This window comes from Plectropomus leopardus, chromosome 14 (assembly GCF_026936395.1).
Source record: "Plectropomus leopardus strain MGB_pleo_1.0 chromosome 14, ASM2693639v1, whole genome shotgun sequence".
NCBI lineage: Eukaryota > Metazoa > Chordata > Actinopteri > Perciformes > Serranidae > Plectropomus > Plectropomus leopardus.
Genome location: NC_142189.1, coordinates 8,750,003 through 8,763,456, shown reverse-complemented (window position 1 = coordinate 8,763,456; position 13,454 = coordinate 8,750,003). Strand labels below are relative to the sequence as shown.

At 41.4% G+C, this 13,454-nt stretch overlaps 1 protein-coding gene and 1 long non-coding RNA gene across 8 annotated transcripts in view; one reads left to right on the top strand and one right to left on the bottom strand.

The window, feature by feature from the left end:
* LOC121953434 (DNA (cytosine-5)-methyltransferase 3A-like) overlaps window positions 1–13,454 on the top strand; it is a 50,309-nt gene that overhangs the window by 18,045 nt on the left and 18,810 nt on the right. For 3 of the 5 annotated variants that reach the window (XM_042500538.2, XM_088087718.1, XM_088087719.1), the window contains exons 5-7: window positions 4,129–4,175; window positions 5,430–5,570; window positions 12,265–12,669. In XM_042500538.2, coding sequence (XP_042356472.2) covers window positions 4,129–4,175; window positions 5,430–5,570; window positions 12,265–12,669 — 593 coding nt within the window. The remainder of the gene's footprint in view (window positions 1–4,128; window positions 4,176–5,429; window positions 5,571–12,264; window positions 12,670–13,454) is intronic. The other 2 variants (XM_042500540.2, XM_088087720.1) reach the window with 1 other exon arrangement.
* Window positions 1–13,454, bottom strand: part of LOC121953438 (uncharacterized) — a 95,400-nt gene that overhangs the window by 67,807 nt on the left and 14,139 nt on the right. The gene's annotated exons all lie outside the window — the stretch shown is intronic.

The following is a 13,454-nucleotide window of genomic DNA, read 5'->3' as shown; positions in this document are numbered from 1 at the left end:
CAACAAACCGCTTGACATCAACAGAAAGAGGAAGTAAGTTGTGAGCATGAGCAGTTTTAGCCACAAAACCAAAGAAGAAACTAGAGTAGAGGTCTGCGTGGGGTCCGCAGCCACCTCAAGACCTGCAGCAGATGTTAGTGACAGGTTTTTTCTTACAAGGCTGCGAGCATCGGCAGTCATGTTGCAATGTGTGAGCATAGTGCAGGATGAATAGTTTGAAGTTTATGAGCTGCACACATGAAAGAAATTTACAAATTAACAACATAAAAAGAATCCCAAGCATTAAGAAAGTAAAAGTCACACTGTACAGATTGTAGGAGCAGGCCACAGTGGAGCTAAAAATAGGGAGTGGGCATGTGCAATCTCCGAAACACACTTTTTTTTTTAAGATTATTTTTTGGGCTTTTTGCTTTTATTTGATGGGACAGCTTAAGTGTGAAGGGGGGGAGAGGCAGGAGATGATATGGAGCAAAGGGCTGCGGCCGGAATCAAACCTGCAGGGCGAGGCGAGGCAGGGACATAGCCTCTGTACATGGGGCGCCTGCTCTACCAACTGAGCTACTTGGAGCCCCTAAAACACGCACTTTAATTAAGATTACACCATCAAAAAGTAATCGCTATGGTTTTATTGATAAGACACCACACTGTTACACCTGCATGAGGTCTTGATTTACCTTAAATGCAGTAAGCAGCAACAATATAAATACCAGCCCATAATAATCCTGTTACTGAGAAAGTTGGAATAGAGGGAGTGTTGGTATATTAATCTGAGAGAAGCGAGTCCTTGGTGGGGGGCAGTGTGGTGGATCGATACTCCGCTAAACGGGGTTTCTGTTATCCATCTGGAGGGCACAGGAAGTATTTGAGCTCCGGCTGGAGTGGAACTGAGCTCTAGCAATACGAGAGCTGGAACCCGCTCAAACTGGCATGGTATACTCTCTGTGGGCAACATTAGCCAGCTCCCCTCACAAACCCAATGACCTTGGCAGTCCGCACCGCCTCACCGATTTGTTATATAGTCACTTATTCCCGATGAAGACGAAGAGACCAGGAGAGAGGGATGGAAAAAAAAAGAGCAAAAAGGGGGGAGGGAGGAACAGGGGGCTCAGCTACACATGGAACCAACTTGAAGAGGCTGCTAAGAGAGCGGACCATTGTTTGGACAGGTCTGTAGGGTACTTCACTGACAGGCTGGTGTTGGCTGTGCAGAAAACATGCCATCAAAAGTTGTCCTTAACCTCTCAGGACTCAAGTGTTATGATAGTGTTTGGGCTTCGACTCAGCAGATAGTCATGTTTACTCAGGCTGTGCCACCATGCTAATTTAAGGCACAGCTGCCTGAATGATGTGTATATACTCCGCTGGTGTCACATCACCGAGCCTGGGCACTTTTAGAAACACTTGCTTACGCTGAAATTAAACATCGTGAAAGTAATACAAGAGGTGTTGGTATGGGCTTCTGTGATGAAGCTGATTTTGGCTCCTTTATCTATTTTTCTGCTGCTGCCGTGGCTGAAAAACTTTTCATGAATCATGAATCTTAGTGTTTCAGTTGGGTGGTATCCATGCTCCCTGGCTAACCCCTCGCTGCTCTGCTAAACACAGGAAAACAATGCTGTTAAAGAATGAATAACATGCTCTTGTTGCTGTGGACCTCCACATCTTAAATCATGGCCAAGTTAATGGGAAATCCCAACTGGAGCTTTTATTGTGTTCAACACTTTTTTATTAGACTGCGGTTTCAGTGCACGTTTCACCAAATATTTTCTGTGCTATTTCTGACAATCTTTACCCTGCTGCACCTCTCGCTTCTGGTTTAGCAACTTCCTCTGTATATATGGCCATTTTCTTTCCTGTGGAAAATATTTGTCTTTCGAAGAAAGTGCTGATCGTATTCAAGAGTTCTCAAGCTATAAAATACATAAGTGTTGGTAGTATTTAGATCCTTTACTTAAAGCTGTATGTGGAAACTTTTATAAAATTACTTTTTGAAATATTTGCTAAATCTGTCTCTATATCCATACAGTTGAACATGAGACACATAATTTGTGAAAAATATTATGTTCCTCTGGCTCCTAAAAGTCTTTCTAATGAAACAAGAATAAAGAATAAAGAATAAATCAGTCAGAGCGAAGTCTCTGACACTGTCAATCATGTCAACCACTGCTCATGACCTGCAGTCAAACTGTCAAACTAAGCTCATCAAACATCAATCAAGATTCTGTTACTGCATTGCTTATTTCCACCTCAAATGTTTTCAGAGACATATTTTAGTGTACTCTTTAGCTGTAAAATGAGAACGCTTGTGACCCAGCCATGTTGAAAACAGTCAGGCAAAAACAAAGCACCCGAGCGAACGTTCTAATGTCATTTTTCATCATAAGACTCTGACCTGTTGATAATTCCTGCACAGCAGGCACAATAACTAAAATGCACACTTAAAGGCACATTGGAGTTGGTCTCAACAATGTACAATACATGCAAGTATGGTCGGAAATCTGCAGTGGTTGACACACTATGGCATAACTTTGGTAAGGTTTAAATCTGCAATAGCAGGCTGCCTGAAGGCTGTGAGGGACTTGTTTTCCAGTCTGTTTTGTTCTTGTTCTGCTAATCGACACATTTGGGTGATGCCATAGTAAATGTTAGTAGCCATCCTGAGAGTTCCACCTCGTGATGTTGTGAAAGCTCAGCAGGCTGCACCTGCAGTGGTCGCAGTTATTTTTAAAAATAAAGTGAAATCTTGCATGAAACACTTAGCACCACTGTAATGGAAAGGGGGGACCTGGATTTAAAACAAAATGTAGCACAATAATCGTTTTACCTCCTTTATCTCTTCTTCAGTATAAAAATGGCAGAAAATGGTAGAATCCATGTGAAAAACATGTAGTTGACAAAAAAATGTCACATGATCTTCATCAGCAGAAGTTTGCTCACTTTTGGTGGTTGTATTCCTAGTTATTCATGTTGTAAAGTTTTTAATATCTCTCAAAGTGATCAGAAAACAACTAAATTTGAACATCTACAATAACGTAACACTCTCAAACTCTGCTGATTAACATCATGTTGATAGATATCAACACTAAGTGAACCTTAAAGTGACATTATCGTGTCAGATTTTGTAGGCTCTGCCACTACTTTCTGTTCAAATAGGAGACAAATACCAGCTTCTACATCGTTCCATCTTACCATTGCACATACGTTAACTGCAGCAAGAAGAGATAAGATAAAACTTTGGATATCCGGAGGGAAATTGCTGTGCAGCAGTTGCAATATAAAATGGGAAGGGTTCAATATAAAAGTCTAAGATAACAATAAAAAGATGCAAACAAGCTGCAGATCCAAAATATATGCAATGCCAGGTGAACATTTTGTACCACAGAACCAGTTAATGGCACGGATCAGTCTAGATGGTCTTGTATATAGACATGTATGTACAGTATCAGGTCTGGAATATAGTATGTAGTATAGGTAAGCGTCCATAGTTAATACAGAAGGCTAATGACTATGTCCATGATATTACACTTAATGTCCCGTTATTGCACATTAGAGACTCATGTCTCAATCCTGTTGAAAGTTGGAGATTGGCAGGGAGATTATATATGGCCCCAGAGTCGCAGTCAAGTGAAGCAGTATGTTGTTACGGCTCCGTGTCAACGGCGTGGGAGGGGCCATGCTAATAGCAACCAGCTGTGTGTCTCATGAAGGGGGGGATATAAGGTCAGAAGTGTGACTTTTGCCAAAGTAAACCTGGCGTGTCTCCACACTCATCATAACCTGGGCAGCCACTCCAAACCCTCTGGGTTGCATCAAACTCTCACATGGCACCTGAGCGCACAAGCTCCCGTGATCGGACGACTTGAAACTCTGAGCACGCTTCAGGAGTTTCCCCGAGCGGCTATCTCTCTGCAGTTTTATTAATTTGACTTTAATTTGATCAAACGCGCAGTTAATGGGATGATGTGGAGGGCAAGCTTAACAGTTTAGATTAATAAATGTGTCATGTGGTTTATTGATGAATGCAAAGCCACTTCAGTTTAAAATAGATATGAGGATAAGCGATGTGGTCAATTTCCACTCCTCTATGAATGATTCAGGCCATCCATTGTGTCGCTGTCTCCTCTCTAGATGTGGAGCACAAGGAGGAGGACGGGCCTGACGCTGTCAAGACTGAGGTAAGATTTCTTCTCTGTTCAGTCTGTTTTTTTCTCTCTGGCTGGTGCAACTCTGGAGGTGTCTTTCACACTTGCCAGAGCTGTAGCTTCCTTTTAGGGGTGAATTACCTTTCCTGTCACAAACTGTGAATTCTCTGCTTGCCAGCATGATAGATGGCCACGGTGCAGCTTGAACAGAAGCAAAAGAGCTTTTCTTAACTTGAAAAAGGACATTTTTAGTACCAGAATAACTGAATAGAACTGGATTTCTTCACCTAGCTCCATCATACTGTTATGTTATAAAATATATCAACCCATCTAGTGTTGTTAGGTTGACAGGTTTTATACTTGATGAAGAGAGGTTTACTTGTTATGCATGACTGGAGCTGAGCAGAATTATACTGATTTTTTTCTCGCTGAAAGTTAGATGAGAGAATTTAAAGGTGAATATGAAGCTATAGCCAGTTAGCTTAGCTTAGCATAAAGACTGAAAATGGGAAAACAACTTAACTGGCTCCCTCCAATGATAATTAGGAACATAAGCCCCCTTGAAGGAACAACATGTCAACTTTTTTAGAAATATGCTTATTTTCCTTCCTTACTGAGACTTAGATGAGAAGATACATTTTGTTAAGATAAATATCATTTTCATATTTGTATGGTAAATATGAAGTTGAAGCAAGTGAACAAGCGCATTTCTAAAAAAACAAACAAAAAAAAACTATTCCTTTAAGCTTATTTCTTTGTCTTTTTGAAATTTTGCCTACTCTCCCACAAAGAGTTTGCACTGAAAGTGAACTGTATCTGCACCACTGCTTGACTAGAAGTTTCGCATAGTCCCCTATCTTCAAGGTCCAGAAACCTGAGTAGTTCTCTTGCCTTTGGACTTGTGAAAGAAATGGTACCTGATGGTGTATAGACTTGAAATATCAAATACACTTGGGAGTTTGTCTTATCAGTTGGTGCTGGTGACCTTGAGACTGTTGCCAGGGAGTTTTGATCAGACACTGTGGCATCACTTCTTGCTGCCTGACCAATCACAAGCTGATAGCGCCATACGGCACACCACCATGTGAGTGATCATCTTTTTAGAAATTAAAGAACCCCATTGCCTCAACTGCAAATTACTCGCTTGTTAACCAGAGTCTGTCTCACAGGCTCTAGTGACAGATTGGATGCACAGATTTACTACAAATCTGGATGCTTCCTTTGAGAGAAAAAGGAAAATCAAAAACAAGTAGCTAACTTTTTTTTTTTTTTTAACACCTTAAACAGGGAGGTCGAGGCAGGAGGGGAGTTGGTTGGGAGGTCAGCCTTCGTCAGAGGCCCAAGCCCAGAATAACCTTCCAGGCTGGTGACCCTTATTACATTAGCAAGCGGACCAGAGAGGAGTGGCTGGCCAAGTGGAAGATGGAGGTGAGTACCCCAGCTCTGTCCCAGCCACCGTAGATTACAGGGTCAGGCGTGAGCTAAAGCTGCCAGGGCCAAAGAGAGGGCTTGTGGTGCATTCACGGCCAAGTGTATTTGATGGGTCATTTGATATCTCATGAAGGTACCATTTATTTCAGTGGATTTCCAGGCCCTTTGGCTAAGCTAGCTCCTGCATTTCCTGACTTTGTTCTTGTCTATTGTATAAGCAGAGGAAAATGCCATAACATGATTCATGCTTCCTGGATAAAAATGTTGCTGTATATTTATTTTTGCACTGTTCTGATTTCTCCCCCCACAATTTAATTGGGACTCATTCTTTGTTCCAACTGAACTTTCTACATAAATGTAGAGCTACAATAAAAAGTTAATTCTCAACCTTGGATACAGATACAGACAAAATAATCCATTTCGTAATTACTTTTGAACCTTTAGTTGTATCACACAATCTTCCTCAAGAAAGCTACTAAATGGACCTTTATGGAACTGTTTTCAAGTATAAGAGCAAACTTTTCATCTCATCTTTTAACAGGTTCCTACAGCCTAAGGCAGGCATGTCCAAAATCTGGCCTAATTTTAAACAGCTGGTGGCTTGTCTTTTAATACATACTATATGTAGTCCACAACACAATATGGGTTAATAAAACAAGATCAATCAGCATTTTTTCCATGCATGGCAGGAATATCATACAGTTATAAACATGCATGAAGTAGGAACTAGTGTGTTTTCATAGAGACGATAACAAGCAAATGAATGAAAAAAACAGCGTAACAGCATTGACAGCGAGGGCCACCGCTTTCAGGAGTCAATAACTTTTTCGGCTGAATATGAAACGGATGTGTTTGTCTTATCTGTATATGATTATTATTATTTTATTTTTTTATTTATTTTAGTAACCCATATGATGCAAGAAGCAGCTGGTTCACAAGTTTTATCTAATCTGGTCCCCATTCAGAAAAAATTGGGCTTTTTTGATGATGTGATGTGATGTGATGGAAAACTAGTATATTATGGGTCTTGTAGATTACTGCAAGTCCACAAACTGCTATTTTTTACTGCAATTTAGAATGATCTCACACCACATTTTCTTAGTGAATGTGGTAACTTATCCAAGCTCTGATTTCTTTTTAGACCACTGAGAAAACCTCCTAATGCAGCATGATGTTAAATGCGTAAATATGCTGTTCCCCACGTTGCTCATTACTTAGTCATGTTAAATATGACTTCTGGTAGTGATGTGTTATAGTGCAACTTCATCTGTTACATAATGAGGAGTCTCCGTAGTATCAACATGGGGTCTTCCATTTCTCCTTCCCCCCCGCCCCCCTCGGCTCTCCTCTGGAGAGGGCTCGGAGAGTGTCCATAAAAATGTCTCCAGGGAGGAAATATTGCCAAATTAGCAGGACATGCCGGGGTCCCACAAGTGAAATGTTGTAAAGTACGAGGCAAGTAGGCAGTTCACGTTCACCAAACAGAGATGGATTTTCTTAAACAAGTAGCTCTACAAGGCTGAGATTTAAAGGGATTTGCCAAGATGCAAATTCTGACCATGTCTGTTTTTTCCACTTTTTTCCATCTGGCTTATTGCAAGCTTTGATCTAATTTGCACAAAGACTGATTTGTTTTGGCATCAAAGCCCTTTCATGCTTTCCTGAGGAGTAATATGATGCATAGCCTCAAGTTTTAGTTCTGCTCTGGAGCCTTTTGCTGTTGCCTGTTTCTGCAGCAGGGAAGACATGGTGGCTGAAAGGGTTACTGCCGTCTTGCACTTTCTCCAGGATCTCTCTTTTTTTCATGTGCCTTGTGTTACAGTGGACTTCTCCGTCTCTCCCTCTCCGCTTCCCTCCCCCATTCTTCTCCTGACCCCTCCCCCAGCTATGGAAATGAACTCTGTGCTATGGATATGAGGGTGAAGATGAGGTTTGCAGCAAATTTCCAGCCCTGCTTGCAAGACAGCCTCTTGGCTCGCAGCCAACATTTTGCAAGTCCTCTCTAGCCAACCAGAATTCCTGTCGGCAATCACCTGACCCTGAATTCCCAGACAAAGAAATGTTCATGCTTTCTTTTTTTAAGCGATCTCTTCTACCCTGAGAGTGGGGGTGAAAAAAACTCAAGCCCCACACTGGATTATGAGGGTTGCGCGCTGGTGTGTATGGGTATGTGCACTGCATTGTTTGTTTGATAACATGGAGGGATAGTGTGCATGTCTGATTAGCCTGCTTACAGCGAGGGGAATATGCTGACTTCAGGTATTTCCACGAGAGTTGTCGTGGACCATCTGCTCTGCACGGCTTAAAGGGAAACCGTCTCTTTAAAAAAAGGAAGAGTGAGCAGGCTTTAGCCGTGTTTGGGAAAAAGTTGCTTGCGTGAAAAAAGTTTTTCCCGTGGGGTGAATATGTGCTGAAACTATTTCCTGTTTCATAGCAGGACCTAGAAATGTCAGAGTAGCATTATTTCTTTTTAGGTCACATATATTTACCTTAAGAATGTTGCAGCTTTGTGAGAACCACCGTGATTTTATCTTACATAACATTTAATTGGGAAAAAGGTGAAGTTGTTGTGCGGGCCTCAAATCTCTCTCCTTCCTATCATTGTGTACTTTGTTCTGTTTGACTCAGGTCAGAGATTTACTTTAAGAAGAGTGATTTGATTACTTGAAAAGATTTTAAAGGGCTTTGGAGGAAGCCGAGCAGCCTCCTCAGGGAGCTTTTTTAACAGCTCCACTTGTGGATTCATGGGGATTTCTGTTTATGTATTCATGGCTGACTCTGTAATATTCCTAATTATCTCTTAAAAGGACGCAATACAATGAGAACCAGATGGCCTATTTGGGTGTGACCCCCCAAGGCCACTCATGAAATACACAGCCTTTGTAGGGATCTGTGCTAAAATCAGGCTAATGAATGCAGTGGCCACATCGCTGCACAACAGAACCTGTCACTTGTGCATTTTCAGACAGTATTTTCACTTTTAATGCAGCCTTTTTTAAAGTCCAAGATCAGCTTTTGCAGCATTTTTGCTGTGATGCATCTGGAGTTAACTACACCTGTCGTATCTTGAGGAAGTTTTTATTATTTGTCCGCAGCCCTGCTCAGCAGATAAGCTTAGGTCTTTGCACTGAAGACATATGTCACTGTATAATCCATCAAACAATTACACAAAACAGTCCCCGCTGTGTCTCTCCTGCCTGTTGCGCATGAGAGACTACTGCATTCAAAGGTCAAACTCTTTTGTGTTGCTTCAAAGCCTCGCTGTCACGTTGTGTGAGGAAGTAATGTTCAGTGACAGTTTATTTCATCTAACTTTTACCTTTAATCAGAGTTTGGAGAATGCTTGTTTGTTTTGATTCGCTGGCACCTGAGCTGCTACTTTAACATCTGTTTTTTCCTCCAGTGTCTGATTTGTTTGATGCTTGTTGGCTTCGTCCCTGTATTACATGGAAGTTTTTAATGGCTTCTGCACGATAGTGTTTCATTTCAAAAACTGCACTTTTGACTCTTGAGACTTAGACATTTTCCTCGTAATGTTAACAGCCTTGTAACAGGCAGTTGTTGTCTTATAAATAACTGAAGTTACACAGTGAACGTGACCTTTTTGCTAACAAGAACAGCTCGGATTGGATACTAAAGTATCATCTGCACACCCAAGAGACCAATATCTGTTCTCTTTTTTCTGCCTCCCAGTGCACTCTGTCACCCCTTGAGCCCTCAGGGTATCATGCTGCACAAACCTCTAAGTCAGATTATCCCTTATTGTGCACCCAACATGTTTCTACACTCTGCCTGTAGAGAGGCCTGTAGAGCTTCTGCTTTCTCTCTACCCATAACAAAATCCACAATTACGTCAGTACAGTAAATTAGGTTTGGTTTTCCATTGTAATCATATATAACATTTTTCCAATGGGAAAAAAAGTGTAGATGTTTTCACTGTGAGGTTGGTAATACACATTTTGCTGTGCAGTGTTTATACATCTACAGTATGTTTGCTGTCATTTTTGGTATTTGTCTTCAGTTTGGTGTGACAGCGGATATAAGTGGTGGTATTTCTGAGCTGTCAGTGACGGGCAGGCGTGCGTAAATGATAAAGACCGCATTGTGTCTCTGCTACCTCCTTTCCTATTTTCCCCTGTAGACTCGGAGGGCCTGTCTTGCTGGTGGAGCTGCACACACACTGTGAGGCCCCCAAAAGGGGGGCATTTACAACTGGGAAGAAGTCCAGAGACAAATATCTGGTTCTTATAGCCACTGTACTTTCTCTCCTCCCCCCACTGGCATTTCCAGCGTCACTTTCTCATTGGCTCTGAAGAGAAGGAACCCTGGAGACAGTCTGACCCTAAACACGCCAAAATGAGCGCAGTAACAGTAGCTCAGCCGCTTTATTGCCACTTGCAGCTCTCTCTGTATACCTGTGATTACTGGTCACCAGAGATGAAGTGGCTCGCTCACAGTTTAATTGACATTTGTTAGTTTTTGCAGTTTACCATCTGGAACCACACATCCAAGCAGGCTGTCGAACACTAACCCCAATATGCTTGTGCTGGAGCCAAGGAGCCTAACACATATGGCCAAGGGCTTTGAACCATCCATCCAGTACTACAGTACAGATATTTATAAACCACAGCAGAGCCTCTTGATTGAAGAGCACATGTTTCTACTCTTCTGCACTGAAACCCCTCCCCATGCCGTCGAAGCACCACCTCCCCTTAAAGGCGCTATTGTTTACGAGTCACACTGGGAGAGAGGATGGAGGATAGGGCTGTACTCTCTCTCAGTCTCTGCCCTTCTTGCCTTTTTTCTCCTCTTCCCACACAACCAGTCCACCTCTGGACATTTACAGTGTGTGTGTGAGACCTGAGAACCTGAGAAGGACTTGAGGAAAGTAAGCACAGCTGTGCAGCACTGCTCTCACGTGGAGCCTATAGTATGACTAACACGTGTTTACATATGGGGCTGCAGATATATACTCTGTACGTGTGTGTGTGTTTTGAAGAAAAAGAGAGAGGAGGAGGAGAAGAAAGTTAACATGTGTGTGCATGTGAGTCTTACCGTGTGTGTGTGTGTGTGTTTGAGAGAGAGAGACGTCAGAATGAGTGCAGCTGTTGGGGATTTACTGTGAGAGGCTTAAGTCCCGGCTGCGTCTCGTCCTCTCTGATCGACCTAGCGGTTCAGTGTCAGGTACCACAAACCCAGTGAACTTTCCGCTGCAGCTCTGGACACTATAGAGTTACTGTATACCGTGCTGCTGATGAATGGGCCTTACAGTCGAAGATAAAGCCATGTTTACAAAGGCTGTCAGGCTCCCACAATCAAGATTCTGCACTTACACAGCAGAGAGGACGTGCACAAGTTTTGGTGCACAGCTGAACGTCTACAAATGTTATCAGCCTTTATTTATACTGTATTTGGTTGTAATACAGGTTTGTAAGAGTCTTGCATGGCCATGATTCAGGCAGGATATATGATTGCATATTTGATCACATAGTATGCATTTCTACATAATGCTTCATTAAAGGGATAGTTCACATCAAAACCCAAGATTACTTAAAATAAAGTATCTTCTATTCTAAAATAATCCACAGACCTTGTTGTGAGCAGTTTCATGTAGGAACTATTTTTTTTCTACTGAACTAGATCTGGCAACAGCAGCATGACACAAAAGGAAGTGTGCATCTACTTATGAACAAGATGTAAACATTAACGGCATCCTTCTTAGCTGAGCTGAAATGTTAGCTAGCTCAGTGGTGCTATGTGAGCCAGCAGTAGATGTCTGCTTCTTTGTTCGCAGTGACTGGGTTGGCAGGTGTAGGGTTTTTTTTATCATTTGACAAGTAACACTTTCTATGAAGATTATGAGAGCTTTCATAGTGAAATATAATGCATGCATAATGCCTTATGCCTACACTCATAAACATACATACTACTTACTGATGTGCTACATCAACAGTCATAAAACATTACAGATGTGACTTATAAGGAATCATATGACTTAAGTGTCTTATGGATGCTTTTGACTAGTTGTAAACTAGGGGTTAACTGTTGGGGCTTATAATGCATTATAAGATACACATCAATATTTAACTGTAGTAAGGACTCATAGTATGCTATAACAGTCCATGTAACATTAAAAGTTATCACTGCATGGGTTAGGTAAAATGAGGTATAATTTGATGCATTTATAATAATGTGTGCTTCATCATAATGTTTCATTGGTGTGAGGTAAAGTGTGGTGCATTTTCATGCATTTATAACAATCTATGTTGCATTGTAAGTAATTAAATGCCCACCATACATTAAAATATATTGAAAATACATTTGAAAGACCGAAGCTGACATCTAAAGACAATGTGTTAGAAGTCAGTGTTTTTAGTCTAATTGTTTATAACTAGTCAAGCATCTGAAAGACATTTGATAATTATAGTCTCATCTATAATGTATAATGATTGTTGACATAGTGCATCAGTAAGCATTATGTGTGTTGTCGTAAACGTATTATGAATGCATTATGACTACCACAAATGCCCTAATAATGCACTATAGATGGTCTTCATAGAAAGCGTTACTGAAGTTTTTTGTTGAAAAATATTTTTGGTAGATTAATGTGTTTATATTCAGAAAAGTTAAATATCCCTTACAGGACACAAAAATCATTTGTAAAATCATCTGTCGCTGGGCTTTGTTTCAGGCAGAGAAAAAGTCCAAACTGATGTCAGCAATGAATGCGATGAAAGATCACGAGGACAACGAAACAGAAACCCAGAAAGAAGCGGTCTCAATAATCAAGCACCCATCGCCTTCAAAGCAGCAGCAGCAGCAGCAGCAGCAGCAGCAGCAGCAACTGCAGCTGCCACCGCCGCCGCAGCAACAGCAGCAGCCTCAGTTGCACACTCAGTCACAGCCTCAGTATCAACAGCAATCACAGCCGTCGCTGCCACAACAACAACATCAACAACCTCCTCAGCCGCCTCAGCAGCAGCAGCAACCTACTGACCCTGCCTCCCCCACTGTGGCCACGACCCCTGAGCCGGTCGCCATCGAAGGTGGAGACAAGACATCCCCAAAGCCTGCGGACTCTGAGCCAGAGTATGAGGTAAGATAATATCGATTCACACTGATTAATGTTCGGCTGTAGACTAACAGGAGTTTACAACAGAGATCTCTATTGGAAAAAGGATTTCGTTTAAGGCTAGGGTTAATCCGTGTCAAGTACTGCAGCCATTCATGTTTTGGGAATTTACTCACATCATCTGTTTTACCAGGTGGAGATGCAAAAGTTTAAGTAGATACGAAATATGTCATGTTGACGTTTAATGCAATGTGCATGAAATGATACAGAAGATCTACAGCACATTTACATTTAATGGAGTTCAGCATGAAACACATTATGTTCTGCTTTATAGCAGGGTTGATCATTTCAGCCATGTGGCCAAAATAAAATCTTGGCATTGCATGTTTCTGCAAACCACGGATATGTTACATTTGTACATGTATCGTATCAGTTTTATATACATTTTTTATATTACATTTTGGTCTCCACCGTTGAAAGGTGGTCATGTGGTCTAATCCTTCTCATGGTATCACGGAGTTGCTCAAAGTTTTCCTTGATCCATTAATGTTTACACTTTAAATATAATTTTGTCAAGGTATTTGTCCATGTTTTAATTTTACCATGTTGGTCTGTCCTGCATGTCTGTCCTTTCAGGCAGAGGGATCCCTCCCCAGTTGCTCTTCATGGAGCTTTTGCCATATTTTTTGCCTTTTAAAATTATTTTTGGGGGGGAGTTATACCTTCATCACCTTCTGTGATTAAGATTAAAAAAGTGGTAAATTTGTGATGTTAGGTTATCTAAATTAAACTGACTTGACTTTACCATT